General features: G+C 54.5%; 1 protein-coding gene across 1 annotated transcript in view; it reads right to left on the bottom strand.

The window, feature by feature from the left end:
- Nucleotides 1–20,295, bottom strand: part of LOC147118183 (HAUS augmin-like complex subunit 4) — a 24,121-nt gene extending 3,826 nt beyond the window's left edge. Inside the window, exons 1-6 of the mRNA XM_085984287.1 lie at nucleotides 20,074–20,295; nucleotides 9,515–9,654; nucleotides 8,717–8,848; nucleotides 5,307–5,450; nucleotides 4,871–4,967; nucleotides 3,823–3,969 (exon numbers count right to left, since the gene is read on the bottom strand). Coding sequence (XP_085840413.1) covers nucleotides 3,823–3,969; nucleotides 4,871–4,967; nucleotides 5,307–5,450; nucleotides 8,717–8,848; nucleotides 9,515–9,654; nucleotides 20,074–20,101 — 688 coding nt within the window. The 5' untranslated portion in view covers nucleotides 20,102–20,295. The remainder of the gene's footprint in view (nucleotides 1–3,822; nucleotides 3,970–4,870; nucleotides 4,968–5,306; nucleotides 5,451–8,716; nucleotides 8,849–9,514; nucleotides 9,655–20,073) is intronic.
- Between the last annotated feature and the right edge of the window lie 536 nt (nucleotides 20,296–20,831).

Genomic DNA, 20,831 nt, shown 5'->3' with positions numbered 1-20,831 from the left:
CTAGTAAAACTGAAGTCAATGGGAATCGGGGGGGAAAACGCTCCACTGGCTGGAGTCATACCCAGCACAAAGGAAGATGGTTGTGGTAGTTGAAGGTCAATCATCACAGCCCCAGGACATCGCTGCAGGAGTTCCTCAGGGTAGTGTCCTAGGCTCAGCCATCTTCAGCTGCTTCATCAATGACCTTCCCTCCAACATAAGGTCAGAAATGGGGATGTTCACTGATGACTGCACAGTGTTCAGCGCCATTCACAACTCCTCAGATAATGAAGCAGTCCATGCCCACATGCAGCAAGACCTGGACAACGTTCAGGCTTGGGCTGATAAGTGGCAGGTAACATTCGCACCACAGAAGTGCCAGGCACTGACTATCTCCAACAAGCGAGATTCTAACCACTTCCCCATGACATTCAATGGCATTACAATCGCCAAATCCCCCACTATCAACATCCTGGGGCTCACCAGTGACCAGAAACTTAACTGGACCAGCCACGTAAATACTGTGGCAACAAGAGGAGGTCAGAGGCTGGGTATTGTGCAGCGAGTGTCTCACCTCCTGACTCCCCAAAGCCTTTCCACCATCTACAAGGCACAAGTCAGGAGTGTGATGGAATACTCTCCACTTGCCTGGATGAGTGCAGCTCCAACAACACTCAAGAAGCTCGACACCATTCAGGATAAAGCAGCCCGCTTGATCGGCACCCCATCCACCACCTTAAACATTCACTCCCTCCACCACCGGCGTACTGTGGCTGCAGTGTGTACCATCTACAAGATGCACTGCAGCAACTCGCCAAGGCTTCTTCGGCAGCACCTCCCAAACCCGCGACCTCTTCCACCTAGAAGGACAAGGGCAGCAGGCACATGGGAACACCACCGCCTCCAAGTTCCCCTCCAAGTCACGCACCATCCTGACTTAGAAGTATATCGGCCGTTCCTTCATCGTCGCTGGGTCAAAATCCTGAAACTCCCTCCCTAACAGCACTGTGGGAGTACCTTCACCACACGGACTGCAGCGGTTCAAGAAGGCGGCTCACCACCACCTTCTCAAAGGCAACTAGGGATGGGCAATAAATGCTGGCCTTGCCAGCGACGCCCACATCCCATTAACGAATTAAAAAAAAACAGCGAGCGAACCAGCCAGACAGACACAGAGCAAGCCAGCCAGCCAGACAACAGAGCAAGCCAGCCAACAGAGCGAGCGAGCCAGCCAGACACAGAGCTCACTTTGGCACAACGGGTGTGAACGAGCGGGAGAACACAGCGAGGAAATTGAGCCCGAGTTCTCGTCAGCCAAGTGTCTTTGCAGACGTCCCCTTTGCGAACAGGCCATCGATTTGGGCAAGGCAGGAGTCTTTTCCCTTTCTCGGTTAAACACGGCAGGACAGCGGGACATTAGTACAAGCCGGGCACAATCCTGACGTCAGCCTGCCGCGCGGGCAGCGTGGCCGAGAAATTAGTCTTGCTCGCGGGCGCAAAACGGGCGGCATCGGACCGCCCGCCCGTAAGACGCAGCTCCAGATATTCAGTCCGGTGCAGACTGGTCAGGAAAGTAAAAGCCCGTGGGATCCAAGGCAAAGTGGCAAGTTGGATCCAAAATTGGCTCAGAGGCAGGAAGCAGAGGGTAATGGCCGCTCTGTTCAAGTATTTATCCTGTTCGGTTTTAAGTGAATGTTAAAATCTCCGCCTCAGTAGCCACTTGTGGCTCTAAGTTTGCAGACGACACAAAGCTGGGTGGGCGTGTGTGCTGTGAGGAGGATGCCGAGAAACTCCAGTATGATTTGGACAGGTTGGGTGATTGGGCAGAAGCATGGCAGATGCAGTATAATGTGGATAAATGCGAGGTTATCCACTTTGGTGTCAAAAACAAGAAGGCAGATTATTATCTGAAAGGCAATAGATTGGGAGAAGGGGAAATGCAATGAGACCTGGGCGTCCTTGTGCAGCAGGCGGTTAAGAAGGCAAATGGTATGTTGGCCTTCGTAGCGAGAGGGTTTGAGTACAGGAACAAGGATGTCTTGCTGCAGTTGTACAGGGCCTTGGTGAGACCACACCTTGAGTATTGTGTGCAGTTTTGGTCGCCTTATCTGAGGAAGGATGTTCTTGCCATGGAGGGAGTGCAGCGAAGATTCACCAGACTGATACCTGGGATGGCAGGAATGACGTATGAGGAGAGATTGGGTCGATTGGGCTTGTACTCGCTGGAGTTTAGAAGAATGAGAGGGGATATCATTGAAACTTATAAAATTCTAACAGGATTAGACAGACTGGATGCAGGAAGGATGTTCCCGATGGCCGGGGAGTCCAGAACCAGGGGTCACAGTCTAAGGATAAGGGGTAAGCCATTTAGGACTGAGATGAGGAGGAATTTCTTCACCAGAGAGTGGTGAACCTGTGGAATTCTCTACCACAGAAGGCAGTAGAGGCCAATTCATTAAATATATTCAAGAAGGAGTTGGATATATTTCTTAAGGCTAAAGGGATCAAGGGATATGGGGAGAAGGCAGGGACAGGGTACTGAATTTGGATGATCAGCCATGATCTCATTGAATGGCGGAGCAGGCTTGAGGGGCTGAATGGCCTACTCCTGCTCCTATCTTCTGTGTTTCTATGTATGATCGGTGTTTTTGTGACTGGAAGGCTGTTTCCAGTGGGGTTCCGCGGGGCTCAATACTGGGTCCTTTGCTTTTTGTGGCATAGATCAATGATTTGGACTTGGATGTAGCAAGTATGATTAAGAAGTTTGCAGATGATGCTAAAATTGGCCGTGTGGTTGATAATGAAGAAAGCAAGCCGTAGACTGCGGTAAGATATCAATGGACTGGTCAGGTGGGCAGAACAGTGGGAAATGGAATTCAATCCGGAGAAGTGTGAGGTAATGCATTTGGGAAGGGCTAACAAGGAAAGGGAATACACATTAAATGGTAGGACACTGAGTAGTGTAGAGGAACAAAGGGACCTTGGAGTGCATGTCCACAGATCCCTGAAGGTAGCAGGCCAGGTAGATAAGGTGGGTAAGAAGACATACGGAATACTTGCCTTCATTAGCCGAGGCATAGAATACAAGAGCAGGGAGGTTATGCTTCAACTGTATAAAACACTAGTTAGGCCACAGCTAGAGTACTGCGTGCAGTCCTGGTCACCACATTACAGGAAGGATGTGATTGCACTAGAGAGGGTACAGAGGAGATTTACAAGGATGTTGCCAGGACTGGGGAATCTTAGCTATGAGGAAAGATTGGATAGGCTGGGGTTGTTTTCTTTGCAACAGAGGCGGCTGAGGGAGACTTGATTGAGGTGTATAAAATGATGAGGGGCCTAGATAGGAAGGACCTATTTCCCTAGCAAAGAGGTCAATAACCAGGGGGCATAGATTTAAAGTAATTGGGGGGAGGATTAGAGGGGAGTTGAGGAGAACTTTCTTCACCCAGAGGGCGGTGGGGGTCTGGAACTCACTGCCTGAAAGGGTGGTAGAGGCAGGAACCCTCATCACATTTAAAAAGTACTTGGATATGCACCTGAAGTGCCGTAACCTACAGGGCTACGGACAAAGAGCTGGAAAGGGGGATTAGGCTGGACACGATGGGCCCAATGGCCTCCTTCTGTGCTGTGAATTTCTATGATTCTATGAATGCATCTGTGGGAGACACAGACTCGCTCTGTCTCTCCATCCCTCCCACTGTCTCTCTCACACTCTCTGCCTCTCTCCCCGTCATGGTGTGTCTCTCCATCTCGCTCTCTCTCCTACGACAGTGTGTGTGTGTGAGCGAGTGTGGACAGTGTCTGAGTGTGCGTGCGGTCAGCGTGCTGTGGTGAGCTCACCGTGAGGTACGCGATGGTCTCTCTGGTGATGGTGGTCCGGTTCTCTCGGTTCTGGTCTCGCTCGCTTTCCCCGCTGCTGCCGGTCATTCTGCAACATCTCCGGCATCGCTCCGCATTTCGCCAGTTTCAGCACCTCCCCGTTACTGTCTGAGGGAGCAGGGGGGCCGGGATTAGAATCCCCGGGGAACCGGGCCAGGGAGAGACACCGAACACAGAGCGAGACCCCAAACACACACACACGCGCAAAACCCCACACTCTCCTTCTCCCCCTCCCTCCCTCTCTCCCCCCGCGCTCCCTCCCCCTGCGCTCCCTCCCTCTCTCTCTCCCCCGCGCTCCCTCCCCCTCTCCCCCCGCGCTCCCTCCCTCTCTCCCCCCGCGCTCCCTCCCCCTCTCCCCCCGCGCTCCCTCCTCTCTCCCCCCGCGCTCCCTCCCCCTCTCTCCCCCCGCGCTCCCTCCCTCTCTCCCCCCGTGCTCCCTACCCCCCTCTCCCCCCCCTCGCTCCCTACCCCCCTCTCCCCCCCGCGCTCCCTACCCCCCTCTCCCCCCGTGCTCCCTACCCCCCTCTCCCCCCCCGCGCTCCCTACCCCCCTCTCCCCCAGCGCTCCCTCCCCCCGCGCTCCCTCCCGCCCGCGCTCCTCCCCCCTCGCTCCCTCCCCCCCGCGCTCCCTCGCCCTCACCCCCGCGCTCCCTCCCCCCGCGCTCCCTCCCCCCCGCGCTCCCTCCTCCCCGCGCTCCCTCGCCCTCTCCCCCCGCGCTCCCTCCCTCCCCACGCTCCTTCCCCTCTCCCCCCCACGCTCCTCCTCTCTCCCCCCCACACTCCCTCCCTCCCCATCCCACACTCCCTCCCTCCCCACACTCCCTCCCTCCCTCTCTCCCCCCCACGCTCCCTCCCCCCCCACACTCCCTCCCCCCCACACTCCCTCCCTCCCTCCCTCCCCCCCCACACTCCCTCCCTCCCCCCCCACACTCCCTCCCTCCCTCTCTCCCCCCACACTCCCTCCCTCCCTCTCTCCTCCCCCACACTCTCCCTTTCTCTCCCCCACTCACCGTATTCTGGCCGATAGAAACAGAGAACAGCGAAGCACTTCTCTCTCAGCCTCTTCTCCACCTCCGCAACGAGCCTTTGCCTCATGGCCTGGACCTCCTGCGGGATCGGGAAAGAGATTCAGACACGAACAGGAGGAAGGGGGAGTGGTTTCTACATTGAGTCTATCGGATGCCCTGTCCTAGGGGCAAGAGCCGGGGCGGGAGGGGAAGTGGGGCAGTGCTGCAGTTTCCAGGGGCCCCGAAAGCAGAATGGCCCAGGTTCCATCCCCGGCCTGTGCTGGGACAGTTGATCACACACCCAGTGTGTGTGGTACTGAGAGACAGAGAGAGAAACCGGGTTTTGGGGGGGGTGGGAAGAGCGAGAGAGCGCGAGCATGAGCAAGTGAGAGCACGCAACAGACAGAGAAACATGGGGTTCAGTTGCTGCTTTACTCACCCGAGCCTCAGGCAGCAGCTCCAGAAGGTGCTCCCTCCCCAAGCCGAGCAGCGGCGGGCAAGATCTGGCCTGCACCGTCTCCCGGGTGTCTAGCCGTCTGCAACACGTTGCCAGCACTCGGCACTGTTCCAACGTTTCGAAGAACTATTGCGGGAGAGGGGACAAGAGCACACGTCACGCCCGCCATTACCACCTCTCTCGACCCCTCTGCCGACTCTAAATTCGCAGACTGTTTGTCCGATATCCAGTGCGGGATGAGCAGAAATTTTCTCCAATTAAATATTGGGAAGAGAGAAGCCATTGTCTTCGGTCCCCGCCACACACTCCGTTCCCTAGCCACCGACTCCATCCCTCTCCCTAACATCTGCCTGAGGCTGAACAACACTGTTCGCAACCTTGTGTCCTTATCCTTAGACTGTGACCCCTGGTTCTGGACTCCCCGCCATCGGGAACATCCTTCCTGCATCTAGTCTGTCTAGTCCGGTTAGAATGTTATAAGTTTCAATGAGATCCCCTCTCATCTTCTAAACTCCAGCGAGTACAAGCCCAATCGACCCAATCTCTCCTCATACGTCATTCCTGCCATCCCAGGTATCAGCCTGGTGAATCTTCACTGCACTCCCTCCATGGCAAGAACGTCCTTCCTCAGATAAGGCGGCCAAAACTGCACACAATACTCAAGGTGTGGTCTCACCAAGGCCATGTACAACTGCAGCAAGACATCCTTGTTCTTGTACTCGATTCCTCTCGCTATGAAGGCCAACATACCATTTGCCTTCTTAACCGCCTGCTGCACCTGCATGCTTACCTTCAGCGACTGGTGCACAAGGACACCCAGGTCTCGTTGCACTTCCCCTTCTCCCAATCTATTGCCGTTCAGATAATAATCTGCCTTCCTGTTTTTGCCACCAACTAACTTCGCATTTATCCACATTATACTGCATCTGCCCAATCACCCAACCTGTCCAAATCATCCGGGAGTTTCTCTGCATCCTCCTCACAGCACACACGCCCACCCAGCTTTGTGTCGTCTGCAAACTTGGAGATATTACATCTAGTTCCCTCGTCTAGATCATTAATATATATTGTGAATAGCTGGGGTCCTAGGACCGATCCCTGCGGTACCCACTAGTCACTGCCTGCCACTCGGAAAAAGAGCCGTTTATTCCAACACTTTGCTTCCTGTCTGCCAACCAGTTCTCTATCCAAGTCAGTACCTTACCCCCTATCCCATGTGCTTTAACTTTACACGCTAATCTCTTATGCGGGACCTTATTGAAAGCCTTCTGAAAGTCCAGCCTCTCCACCGTCGTCCAGCTGGGTGGGACTGCACTCGCCTGGTTCCATTCTTATCTATCTAATCGTAGCCAGAGAATCACCTGCAACGGCTTCTCTTCCCGCGCCCGCATTGTTATCTCTGGTGCCCCCAAGGATCTATCCTTGGCCCCCTGCCTCTCCCTCTCTCCCCTGCCTCTCCCTCCCCCTCTCTCCCCTGCCTCTCCCTCCCCCTCTCTCCCTGCCTCTCCCTCTCTCCCCTTCCTCTCCCACCCCCTCTCCCCTTCCTCTCCCACCCCCTCTCTCCCCTTCCTCTCCACCCCCTCTCCCCTTCCTCTCCCACCCCCTCTCCCCTTCCTCTCCCACCCCCTCTCTCCCCTTCCTCTCCCTCCCCTTCCTCTCCCACCCCCTCTCTCCCCTTCCTCTCCCACCCCCTCTCTCCCCTTCCTCTCCACCCCCTCTCCCCTTCCTCTCCACCCCCTCTCTCCCCTGCCTCTCCCTCCCCCTCTCCCCTGCCTCTCCCTCCCCCTCTCTCCCTGCCTCTCCCTCCCCCTCTCTCCCCTGCCTCTCCCTCCCCTGCCTCTCCTCTCTCCCCTTCCTCTCCCACCCCCTCTCCCCTTCCTCTCCCTCCCCCTCTCTCCCCTTCCTCTCCCTCCCCCTCTCTCCCCTTCCTCTCCCTCCCCTTCCTCTCCCACCCCCTCTCTCCCCTTCCTCTCCCACCCCCTCTCTCCCTTCCTCTCCCACCCCCTCTCTCCCCTGCCTCTCCCTCCCCCTCTCTCCCCTGCCTCTCCCTCCCCCTCTCTCCCCTGCCTCTCCCTCCCCCTCTCTCCCCTGCCTCTCCCTCTCTCCTTCCTCTCCCACCCCCTCTCTCCCCTTCCTCTCCCTCCTCCCTCTCCCTCCCCCTCTCTCCCCTTCCTCACCCCCAATCTCTCCTTCTCCCTCCCCCTCCTCACCCCCTCTCTCCCCTTCCTCTCCCTCCCCCTATCTCCCCTCCCTCCCCCCTCTCCCTATCCTCCCCTATCCCATCCCCCCTCCCTCCCCCACTCCCTCTCCCCCCACCCCCCACTCCTCTCCCCCCCACCCCTCTCCCCCCACTCCTCTCCCCCCACCCACTCCTCTTCCCCTCCCCCCACTCCTCTCCCCCCACCCCCACTCCTCTCCCCCTCCCCCCACTCCTCTCCCCCTCCCCCCACTTCCTCTCCCCCCACCCCCACTCCTCTCCCCCTCCCCCCACTTCCTCTCCCCCACCCCCCACTTCCTCTCCCCCCACCCCCCACTCCTCTCCCCCTCCCCCCACTCCTCTCCCCCTCCCCCCACTCCTCTCCCCCCACTTCCTCTCCCCCCACCCCCCACTTCCTCTCCCCCCACCTCCTCTCCCCCCACCCCCCACTCCTCTCCCCCCACCCCCCACTTCCTCCCCCCACTCCCTCCCCCCCACTCCCTCTCCCCCACCCCCCACTTCCTCTCCCCCACCCCCCACTTCCTCTCCCCCACCCCCCACTTCCTCTCCCCCACCCCCCACTTCCTCTCCCCCACCCCCCACTTCCTCTCCCCCCACCCCCCACTTCCTCTCCCCCCACCCCCCACTTCCTCTCCCCCCACCCCCCACTTCCTCTCCCCCCACCCCCCACTTCCTCTCCCCCCACTCCCCACTTCCTCTCCCCCCACTCCCCACTTCCTCTCCCCCCACTTCCTCTCCCCCCACTCCCCACTCCCTCTCCCCCCACTTCCTCTCCCCCCACTCCCCACTTCCTCTCCCCCCACTCCCCACTTCCTCTCCCCCCACTTCCTCTCCCCCCACTCCCCACTTCCTCTCCCCCCACTTCCCACTTCCTCTCCCCCCACTCCCCACTTCCTCTCCCCCCACTCCCTCTCCCCCCACTCCCCACTTCCTCTCCCCCCTCCCCCCACTTCCTCTCCCCCCACCCCCCACTTCCTCTCCCCCCACCCCCCACTTCCTCTCCCCCCACTCCTCCCCCACTTCCTCTCCCCCACTTCCTCTCCCCCCACCCCCCACTTCCTCTCCCCCCACCCCCTTCCTCTCCCCCCACTCCCCACTTCCTCTCCCCCCACCCCCCCACTTCCTCTCCCCCCACCCCATCTCCCCTTCCTCCCCCTCCCCGCTTCCTCCTCACCTGCTGATCCTCCAGGCTCGCTGGGTTCTCCCACCGGGTGACGTGATGCTCCGTCAGCATCTCCTGGAAGACCCGCTCCATCGCCTCGGAGCGGAGCCAGTCCCGTTTCCGTTTCCTCAGCTCGCTCCCGGCCTGAGCGAGAAACACAGGGAGTCAGTTACCCAGCCTCGTTTTAGCATTTAGATGAGCACTTGAAACGCCACGGCATACAAGGCTACGGACCAAGTGCTGGAAAATGGGATTCGAATAGACAGGGCTTGATGGCCGGCGCGGACACGATGGGCCGAAGGGCCTCTTTCTGTGCTGTATAACTCTATGACTCTTCCCCCCACCATCCAGCACATACTTCACGCTCGAACCCAGACAGGGTGTGTCAGTCGGCTATTGGACTCTAGGAGGTGACACCGCAGCCCAGATCCTGGCCTAAGCAGATCGCCAGGTCAGTCAGAGAGCAATTGCTGCCATATGATCCTGGGGGTCAGTCAGAGAGCAATTGCCGCCATATGATCCTGGGGTCAGTCAGAGAGCAATTGGCGCCAAATGATCGTGGGGGTCAGTCAGAGAGCAATTGGCGCCATATGGTCCTGGGGGTCAGTCAGCCCCCCCCGCCCTCCCACACAGCAGGACAGTGATCAGGAGCAGGACCTCTAGTTAGCTTCTCCCCCCGCCTCCCATCCCCACCCCAAGGAGCACTGAGTTTAGCTGACACAGCACAGGCCCGTGACGGAGCCTGGGCCTTTCCTGTGCTATGTGTGTGGGGGGAACAGTACCGGGACAATGCCGTGTGTGAAGCGTTACCTTTTCCAGCTGCCTCTTGACAGAAAGGTTTACGCCGGTCCGGTCTATGCGGTCCGTCAGGAGCAGCAGCAACTTTGCGAATTTGGGGTTCTGTGACAGCTCCTTGGCCCCCAGGTTCAAGTCCGGCAGACGGAGGTTCACTAAACGCAGAGAACAGAGGTAAATCCGAGGAAAATAAAACCCATCTTCAATATTTCAAAAAGCTATTGGGTCAGCCAGGGAATAATTTTCAGCAGATCGGCAGGTCAGTCAGAGAGCAATTGGCGCCAAATGATCCTGGGGGTCAGTCAGACAGTAATTGGCGCCAAATGATCCTGGGGGGTCAGTCAGAGAGCAATTGGCGCCAAATGATCCTGGGGGTCAGTCAGAGAGCAATTGGCGCCATATGATCCTGGGGGTCAGTCAGAGAGCAATTTGCGCCATATGATCCGGGGGGTGGGGGGTGTCAGAGAGCAATTGGCACCATATTGGGGAACAAAGAAATGGCAAACCAATTAAATACATACTTTGGTTCTGTCTTCACAAAGGAGGACACAAATAACCTCCCAGAGATGCCGGGGAACATAGGGTCTAATGAGAGGGAGGAACTGAAAGAAATCAGTATTTGAAGGGAAATGGTGTTCGGGAAATTGACGGCATTGAAGGCCGATAAATCCCCAGGGCCTGATAATCTACATCCTAGGGTACTTAAGGAAGTGGCCCTAGAAATAGTAGATGCATTGCTGGTCATCTTCCAAAATTCGATAGACTCTGGAACTGTACCCATGGATTGGAGGGTAGCTAATGTTACCCCACTATTCAAAAAAGGTGGTAGAGAAAAAACGGGGAATTATAGACCGGTAAGCCTGACATCGGTAGTGGGGAAAATGCTAGAGTCCATTATAAAAGATGTAATAGCAGAGCACTTGGAAAACAGTGACCGGATCGGACAAAGTCAACATGGATTTACAAAAGGTAAATCATGCTTGACTAATCTACTGGAATTTTTTGAGGATGTAACTGGTAAAATAGATAAGGGAGAACCAGTGGATGTGGTGTATTTGGACTTTCAAAAGGCTTTCGATAAGGTCCCGCATAAGAGATCAGCGTGTAAAGTTAAGGCACATGGGATTGGGGGCAAGGTATTGACTTGGATAGAGAACTGGTAGGCAGACAGGAAGCAAAGAGTTGGAATAAACGGGTCTTTTTCCGAGTGGCAGGCAGTGACTAGTGGGCGTACCGCAGGGATCGGTCCTTGGACCCCAGCTATTCACTATATATATTAATGATCTAGACGAGGGAATTGGATGTAATATCTCCAAATTTGCAGACGACACAAAGCTGGGTGGCCGTGTGTGCTGTGAGGAGGATGCAGAGAAACTCCAGTATGATTTGGACAGGTTGGGTGATTGGGCAGAAGCATGGCAGATGCAATATAATGTGGATAAATGCGAGGTTATCCACTTTGGTGTCAAAAACAGGAAGGCAGATTATTATCTGAATGGCAATAGATTGGGAGAAGGGGAAGTGCAACGAGACCTGGGTGTCCTTGTGCACCAGTCGCTGAAGGTAAGCATGCAGGTGCAGCAGGCGGTTAAGAAGGCAAATGGTATGTTGGCCTTCGTAGCGAGAGGGTTCGAGTACAGGAACAAGGATGTCTTGATGCAGCTGTACAGGGCCTTGGTGAGACCACATCTTGAGTATTGTGTGCAGTTTTGGTCGCCTTATCTGAGGAAGGATGTTCTTGCCATGGAGGGAGTGCAGCGAAGATTCACCAGACTGATACCTGGGATGGCAGGAATGACGCATGAGGAGAGATTGGGTTGATTGGGCTTATACTCACTGGAGTTTAGAAGAATGAGAGGGGATCTCATTGAAACTTATAAAATACTAACAAGGCAAGGGAATACACAATGAATGGTAGGACCCTAGGAAAGACAGAGGATCAGAGGGACCTTGGTGTGCATGTACATAGATCCCTGAAGGCAGCAGAACAGGTGGATAAGGTGGTTAAAAAGGCATATGGGATACTTGCCTTCATTAGCCGAGGCATAGAATATAAGAGCAGGGAGGTTATGATGGAGCTGTACAAAACGCTAGTTAGGCCACAGCTGGAGTACTGTGTGCAGTTCTGGTCGCCACACTATAGGAAGGATGTGATTGCTTTGGAGAGGGTGCAGAGGAGATTCACCAGGATGTTACCTGGGCTGGAGCGCTTCAGCTATGAAGAAAGACTGGACAGGCTGGGGTTGTTTTCCTTGGAGCAGAGAAGGCTGAGGGGGGACCTGATTGAGGTATACAAAATTATGAGGGGCATAGATAGGGTAGATAGAAAGGAACTTTTCCCCTTAGTAGAGGGGTCAATAACCAGGGGGCATAGTTTCAAGGTAAGGGGCAGGAGGTTTAGAGGGGATTTGAGGAAGAACTTTTTCACCCAGAGGGTGGTTGGAATCTGGAACTCACTGCCTGAAAGGGTGGTAGAGGCAGGAACCCTCACAACATTCAAGAAGCATTTAGATGAGCACTTGAAACGCCATAGCATACAAGGCTACGGACCAAGTGCTGGAAAATGGGATTAGAATAGACAGGGCTTGATGGCCGGCGCGGACACGATGGGCCGCTTTCTGTGCTGTATAACTCTATGAAGACCAGATACAGGATGTTCCCGATGGCCGGGGCGTCCAGAACCAGGGGTCACAGTCTAAGGATAAGAGGTAAGCCATTTAGGACAGAGATGAGGAGGAATTTCTTCACCCAGAGAGTGGTGAACCTGTGGAATTCTCTACCACAGAAGGCAGTAGAGGCCAATTCATTAAATATATTCAAGAAGGAGTTGATATATTTCTTAAGGCTAAAGGGATCAAGAGATATGGGGAGAAGGCAGGGACAGGGTACTGAATTTGGATGATCAGCCATGATCTCATTGAATGGCGGAGTAGGCTCGAGGGGCCGAATGGCCTACTCCTATCTTCTATGTTTCATATGGTCCCGGGGGTCAGAGAGCAATTGGCGCCATATGATCCTGGGGGTCAGTCAGAGAGCAATTGGTGCCATATGATCCCGGGGGTCAGTCAGAGAGCAATTGGCACCAAATGATCCTGGGGGGGTCAGTCAGAGAGCAATTGGCGCCATATGTCCTGGGGGTCAGTCAGAGAGCAATTGGCGCCTTATGATCCTGGGGGTCAGTCAGAGAGCAATTGGCACCCAAGACCAGGAGGAGCGGACCTGGAGGGAGCACAGCGAGGGCGGAGCAGTTAAAAGGAGCAGTCCCGAGCGGCAGGAGCCCGAGACCGGAAGGAGCGGACCTGGAGGGAGCACAGCGAGAACGGAGCAGTTAAAAGGAGCGGCAGCAACTCAACAGAGGCAGCTATTGAAAAAGTGACGTCAGAGTAAAAAAAAAGTGACAGCGGCACAAGGGAAGGAGCTGCTTGGTGAGTGTTTTTTTGTTAAGTTTTAAGTTTATTTCTGCAGGGTTAGTTCTTCGTCTATTAAATAGAGGCATGGCAGGGCAGCTCAGTACCGTGGAGTGCACATCCTGTGCCATGTGGGATATCCTGGACGCGTCTTGCGGGTTGGACGGCCACCTGTGCGGGAAGTGTCGCCAGATACAGCAACTCGAGCTCCGGGTTTCGGAGCTTGAGCGGCGGCTGGAGTCACTGCGGTGCATCCGCGAGGCTGAGAGTTACGTGGATAGCACGTTTCAAGAGGTGGCCACCCTGCAGCTTAAGAGTGTGCAGGCAGAGAGGGAATGGGTGACCACCAGACAGAAGAGGAGGACCAGGCAGGTAGTGCAGGAATATACATTAATGATCTAGACGAGGGAACTAGATGTAATATCTCCAAGTTTGCAGACGACACAAAGCTGGGTGGGCGTGTGTGCTGTGAGGAGGATGCCAAGAAACTCCAGTATGATTTGGACAGGTTGGGTGATTGGGCAGATGCATGGCAGATGCAGTATAACGTGGATAAATGCGAGGTTATCCACTTTGGTGGCAAAAACAGGAAGGCAGATTATTACCTGAACGGCAATAGATTGGGAGAAGGGGAAGTGCAACGAGACCTGGGTGTCCTTGTGCACCAGTCGCTGAAGGTAAGCATGCAGGTGCAGCAGGCGGTTAAGAAGGCAAATGGTATGTTGGCCTTCGTAGCGAGAGGATTCGCGTACAGGAACAAGGATGTCTTGCTGCAGTTGTACAGGGCCTTGGTGAGACCACACCTTGAGTATTGTGTGCAGTTTTGGTCGCCTTATCTGAGGAAGGATGTACTTGCCATGGAGGGAGTGCAGCGAAGATTCACCAGGCTGATACCTGGGATGGCAGGAATGACGTATGAGGAGAGATTGGGTTGAATGGGCTTATACTCGCTGGAGTTTAGAAGAATGAGAGGGGATCTCATTGAAACTTATAAAATTCTAACAGGACTAGACAGACTAGATGCAGGAAGGATGTTTCCGATGGCGGGGGAGTCCAGAACCAGGGGTCACAGTCTAAGGATAAGGGGTAAGCCATTTAGGACAGAGATGAGGAGGAATTTCTTCACCCAGAGAGTGGTGAACCTGTGGAATTCTCTACCACAGAAGGCGGCAGAGGCCAGTTCATTAAATATATTCAAGAAGGAGTTAGATATATTTCTTAAGGCTAAAGGGATCAAGGGATATGGGGAGAAGGCAGGGACAGGGTACTGAATTTGGATGATCAGCCATGATCTCATTAAATGGCAGAGCAGGCTCGAGGGGCCGAATGGCCTACTCCTGTTCCTATCTTCTAGTTAGGGGAGCAGACAGGCATTTCTGTGGCCGTAGATGTGACTCCAGGATGGTATGCTGCCTCCCTGGTGCCAGGGTCAAGGATGTCACTGAGTGGCTGCAGGACACTCTGAGGGGGGAGGGTGAACAGCCAGGGGTTGTGGTCCATATCGGTACCAACGACATAGGCAGAAAGAGGGATGAGGTCCTGCAGACTATAGGGAGCTAGGAGAGAGATTAAAAAGCAGGATCTCAAAGGTAGTAATCTCCGAATTACTCCCGGTGCTAGTGAGTACAGGAATAGGAGGATAGGACAGATGAATGCGTGGCTGGAGAGATGGTGCAGGAGGGAGGGATTTAGATTCCTGAGGCATTGGGACTGTTTCTGGGGAAGGTGGGACCTGTACAAGCCGGACAGGTTACACCTCAACAGAGCCGGGACCAATATTCTCGCAGGGAGGTTTGTTCGTTTTTTTTATTCATTGATGGGATGTGGGCGTCGCTGGCTAGGCCTGCATTTAGTGCCCATCCCTAATTGCCCTTGAGAAGATGGTGGTGAGCCGCCTTCTTGAACCGCTGCAGTCCATATGGTGTAGGTGCACCCACAATGCTGTTAGGAAGGGAGTTCCAGGATTTTGGCCCAGCGACAGTGAAGGAACGGCGATACAGGTCCAAGTCAGGATGGTGTGTGGCTTGGAGGGGAACTTGTAGGTGGTGATGTTCCCATGCGTCTGCTGTCCTTGTCCTTCTAAGTGGTAGAGGTCGCGGGTTTGGAAGGTGCTGTTGAAGGAGCTTTGGCGAGTTGCTGCAGTGCATCTTGTAGATGGTCCACACTGCAGCCACAGTGCGCTGGTGGTGGAGGGAGTGAATGTTTAAGGTGGTGGATGGGGTGCCAATCAGTCGGGCTGCTTTATCCTGAATGGTGTCGAGCTTCTTGAGTGTTGTTGGGAGCTGCACTCATCCAGGCAAGTGGAGAGTATTCCATCACACTCCTGACTTGTGCCTTGTAGATGGTGGAAAGGCTTTGGGGAGTCAGGAGGGGGGCGGCACGGTGGCATAGTGGTTAGCACTGTTGCCTCACAGCGCCAGGGACCCGGGTTCGAATCCGGCCTCGGGTGACTGTCTGTGTGGAGTTTGCACATTCTCCCTGTGTTTGTGTGGGTTTTCTCCGGGTGCTCCGGTTTCCTCCCACAGTCCAAAGATGTGCGGGTTAGGTTGATTGGCTATGATAAATTGACCCTTAGTGTTAGGGGGATTAAATACGTGGGGTTACGGGGATAGGGTGGGATATGTGTTGGTGTAGGGGTTACGGGGATCGGGTGGGATATGTGTCGGTGCAGGCTCGATGGGCCGAAATGGCCTCTATCTGCACTGTGGGGTTTCTGTGATTTCTGTGAGACACTCGCCGCAGAATTCCCAGCCTGTGGCCTGCTCGTGTAGCCACAGTATTTATATGGCTGGTCCAGTTCAGTTTCTGATCAATGGTAACCCCCAGGATGTTGATAGTGGGGGATTCAGTGATGGTAATGCCATTGAATGTCAAGGGGAGATGGTTAGATGGTTAGTGCTGTTGGGGAGGGTTTAAACTAGCTTGGCAGCGGGGTGGGCACCAGCATATAGGAGTAGAAAAGAGGAATAAGGTGCATAAAAGAGTGAGTGTGTTGGATAGTACTAGAGAAGATAGTACTAGAGGTGGAAGCAGTAGCAGACTAAGAAAGACTACGAAAAATTCAAAAATGGGTTTAGAATGCATGTTCGTAAATGCACAAAGTGTGGTGAATAAGGTTGGTGAGCTACAAGCACAATTAGCCGTGTGGCAATATGGTGTTGTGGCAATAACGGAGACGTGGCTTAAAAACGGTGAGGACTGGGCACTTAATATTCAAGGGTACAAGGTGTTCAGAAAAGATAGGGAAGGAAAAAAGGGAGGTGGGGTGGCAGTGCTGATTAAGGACGACATTGTACAGTGGAAAGGGAGGATGTTCTCGAGGGGACAAGGACAGAATCCATTTGGTTAGAGTTGAGGAGCTAAAAGGGTATCATCACACTATTGGGGGTATTCTACAGGCCTTCAAATAGTGAGAGGGAGGTAGAGGAGCAAACCTGCAGGGAAATCGCACAGATATGCAAGAGCTATAGAGTGGCGATATTGGGGGACTTTAATTACCCAAATATCAATTGGGATGATGCTAGGGTAAAGGGAAAGGAAGGGGGAGGAATTTCTGAAATGTGTTCAGGAGAATTTCCTTGACCAGTATGTTCTTGGCTCAACTAGGAAGGAAGGAGGCATTGTTGGATCTGGTGCTGGGGAATGAGGTGGGCCAGGTCGACCAAGTGTCTGTGGGAGGACACTTGGGTACGAGTGATCATCGTATCACAAGATTTAGATTAGCAATGGAGAGGAGCACGGAACAATCTAGAGTGGAACTTCTAAACTGGAATCGGGCTAGCTTCAATGGGGTGCGAAAGGCTCTAGCCAGGGTGAAATGGAACCAAAGACTGACAGGAAAAACTGTAACGGAACAATGGGTGATCTTTATGTAGGTTCAGCAAGTAATCAAAAAGGCAAAATGTTAACCTTTATTTCAAAGGGGTTGGAGTATAAAAGCAGGGAAGTCCTGCTACAACTGTACAGGGTATTGGTGAGACCACACCTGGAGTACTGCGTACAGTTTTAGTCTCCTTATTTAAGGAAGGATATACTTGCATTGGAGGCAGTTCAGAGATGATTCACTAGGTTAATTCCTGAGTTGAGGGGGTTGACTTATGCGGAAAGGTTGAGCCTATACTCATTGGAGTTTAGAAGAATGAGAGGTGATCGTATTGAAACATACAAGATACCGAGGGGGCTCGACAAGGTAGATGCAGAGAGGATGTTTCCCCTCGTGGGGAAATCTAGAACTCGGGGGCACAGTCTCAGGATAAAGGGTCGCCCTTTTAGAACTGGGATGAGGAGGAATTTCTTCTCTCAGAGGGTCGTAAATCTGTGGCGTCCTCTGCCCCAGAGAGCTGTGGAGGCTGGGTCATTAAATACATTTAAGGTGGAGATAGACAGGTTTCTGCAAGATAAGGGAGTGAAGGGTTATGGGGAGCGGGCGGGGAAGTGGCTTCGAGCCTAAGATCAGCCATGATCATATTGAATGGCGGAGCAGGCTCGAGGGGGCCAAGTGGCCTATTCCTGCTCCTGTGACTAGTGGGGTACCGCAGGGATCGGTCCTTGGACCCCAGCTATTCACAATATACATTAATGATCTAGATAAGGGAACTAGATGTAATATCTCCAAGTTTGCAGACGACACAAAGCTGGGTGGGCGTGTGTGCTGTGAGGAGGATACAGAGAAACTTCAGGATGATTTGGACAGGTTGGGTGATTGGGCAGAAGCGTGGCAGATGCAATATAACGTGGATAAATGCGAGGTTATCCACTTTGGTGTCAAAAACAGAAAGGCAGACTATTATCTGAATGGCAATAGATTGGGAGAAGGGGAAGTGCAACGAGACCTGGGTGTCCTTGTGCACCAGTCGCTGAAGGTAAGCATGCAGGTGCACCAGGCGGTTAAGAAGGCAAATGGTATGTTGGCCTTCGTAGCGAGAGGGTTTGAGTACAGCAACAAGGATGTCTTGCTGCAGTTGTACAGGGCCTTGGTGACACTACATCTTGAGTACTGTGTGCAGTTTTGGTCGCCTTATCTGAGGAAGGATGTTCTTGTCATGGAAGGAGTTCAGCGAAGATTCACCAGGCTGATACCTGGGATGGCAGGAATGACGTATGAGGAGAGATTGGGTCGATTGGGCTTATACTCGCTGGAGTTTAGAAGAATGAGAGGGGATCTCATCGAAACTTATAAAATTCTGACAGGTCTGGACAAACTAGATGCAGGTGGAATGTTCCCGATGGTCGGAGAGTCCAGAACCAGGGGTCATAGTCTAAGGATAAGGGGTAAGCCATTTAGGACTGAGATGAGGAAGAATTTCTTCACCAGAGAGTGGTGAACCTGTGGAATTCTCTACCACAGAAGGCGGTTGAGGCAAAGTCCTGACTTGTTTGGACACCATCCACACCTTTGATTGCTGTGATTATCTCTCTGCCGAGGTGTGATAAAGGGCAGTTAGAAAGATTACCTGTAATCATCTGGCAGTGTGCTCTGACTATATATGCTGTGTCGATATGCTTCTCTTCACCTGACGAAGGAGCAGCGCTCCGAAAGCTTGTAATTTCAAATAAAGCTGTTGGACTATAACCTGGTGTTGTGTGACTTCTCACATTTGTCCACCCTAGTCCAACACCGGCATCTCCACATTAAGGGTAAGGGGTAAGCCATTTAGGACAGAGATGAGGAGGAATTTCTTCACCCAGAGAGTGGTGAACCTGTGGAATTCTCTACCACAGAAGGCAGTGGAGGCCAATTCATTAAATATATTCAAGAATGAGTTGGATATATTTCATAAGGCTAAAGGGATATGGGGAGAAGGCAGGGACAGGGTACTGAATTTGGATGATCAGTCATGATCTCATTGAATGGTGGAGCAGGCTTGAGGGGCCGAATGGCCTACTATCTTTTATGTATCTATGTACGGGGATAGAGCGGGGGAATAGGACTGACTGGATTGCTCTACAAAGAGCCAGCACGGACTCGATGGGCCGAATGGCCTCCGTCTGTGCCGTTATGACTATGATCTTGGGGGTCAGTCAGAGAGCAATTGGCACCATATGATCCTGGGGGTCAGTCAAGAGAGCAATTGGTGCTGTCAGACCCTGGGGGTCAGTCAGAGAGCAATTGGTGCCCTCAAACCCCCAGGCTGGGGGGGGGGGGGGGGTTAGTCAGAGATCAATTGGTGCCATCAGACCCAGGGGTGGGGGGGCGGTGGCCAGTCAGAGAGCAATTGGTGCCATCAGACCCGGAGGGGGGTCAATCAGAGAGCAATTGGTGCCCTCAGAGCCCGGGGGCAGTCAGAGAGCAATTGGTGCCCTCGGACCCGTAGGGGGGTCAGTCAGAGATCAATTGTTGCCCCCGGACCCCAGGGGGCGGGGGGGCAGTCACGGTGGCATAGCGGTTAGCACTGTTGCCTCACAGCACCAGGGACCCGGGTTCGAATCCGGCCTCGGGCGACTGTCTGTGTGGAGTTTGCACATACTCCCCGTGTTTGCGTGGGTTTCCTCCGGGTGCTCCGGTTTCCTCCCACAGTCCAAAGATGTGCGGGTTAGGTTGATTGGCTATGATAAATTGACCCTTAGTGTTAGGGGGATTAAATATGTGGGGTTACGGGGATAGGGTGGGATATGTGTTGGTGTAGGGGTTACGGGGATCGGGTGGGATATGTGTCGGTGCAGGCTCGATGGGCCGAAATGGCCTCTATCTGCACTGTGGGGTTTCTGTGATCAATTGGTACCCTCAGACCCCAGGGGTCAGTCAGAGAGCAATTGGTGCCCTCAGACCCGGGGGGTCAGCCAGAGATCAATTGGTGCCCTCACACCCCGAGGGGGGTCAGTCAGAGAGCAATTGGTACCCTCAGACCTCGGGGGGGTCAGTCAGAGATCAATTGGTGCCCTCACACCCCGAGGGGGGTCAGTCAGAGATCAACTGGTGCCCTCAGACCCCGGGGGTCAGTCAGAGAGCAATTGGTGCCCTCAGACCCGGGGTGGGGGGGTGGTCAGTCAGAGAGCAATTGGTGCCCTCAGACACCCGAGGGGGGTCAATCAGAGATCAATTGGTGCCCTCAGACCCCGGGGGTCAGTGAGAGAGCAATTGGTGCCCAGACCCCGGGGGGGGGGGGTCAGTCAGAGATCAATTGGTGCCCTCAGACCCAAGGGGGTCAGTCAGAGATCAATTGGTACCTGCCCGGCTCAGTTGCTCGGCCGCCATCGAGAGAGAGAAGCGTCTGAACCCTCGATGCTCCAGTTGTCGGTGAGCCGCCCGCTTCCAAACTCGCAGTTCCGACGAAATGTTATCGCCTCGAACCGTTAACTTTGTTTCTCTCCTCACAAACACTACCAAACCCGCTGAGTGTCTCCACCATTTTCTGGTTTTATTTCAAACCCGCACTGCACGGTGGGAAGCCCCGCCCTCCTGGGAGGACTCGCTGGGAGGACCGGGCGAGTTGGAGAGCCCGCTGCATTGTGGGCCGGCCGCGGCAGGTTGGGAGGACTCGCTGGGAGGACTGGGGCGTGTGAGCGTGTGGCATTGTGGGCCGGTGCCGGAGGCTGGGAGGACTCGCTGGGAGGACTGGCTGCAAAACCCCGCTGCATTGTGAACCGGTGTCGGAGACTGGGAGGATTCGTTGGCAGGACTGGGAGAAAAACCCCGCTACATTGTGGGCTGGCCTCGGAGGCTGGGAGGACTCGCTGGGAAAACTGGGTCGGCTGTGTATCGTAAAGGACCCAGCCCCCAGCAGGAATCTAGCCCCCCAAGAGGGATCCAGTCCCCAGCCGGAACACAGCGCCCCCAGCAGGGACCCAGCACCCCAGCAGGAACCTAGCCCCCCAGCAGGGACCCAGTCCCCAGCAGGAATCTAGCCCCCCAGCAGGGACCCAGCCCCCAGCAGGAACCTAGCCCCCCAGCAGGGATCCAGCCCCCAGCAGGAACCTAACCCCCC

This window comes from Somniosus microcephalus, chromosome 4 (genome assembly GCF_052327205.1).
Source record: "Somniosus microcephalus isolate GS21.2 chromosome 4, FLI_Smic_1.0, whole genome shotgun sequence".
Taxonomy (NCBI): domain Eukaryota; kingdom Metazoa; phylum Chordata; class Chondrichthyes; order Squaliformes; family Somniosidae; genus Somniosus; species Somniosus microcephalus.
The sequence above is the reverse complement of the archived record's forward strand: the minus strand, read 5'-3'. Positions and strand labels throughout refer to the sequence as shown.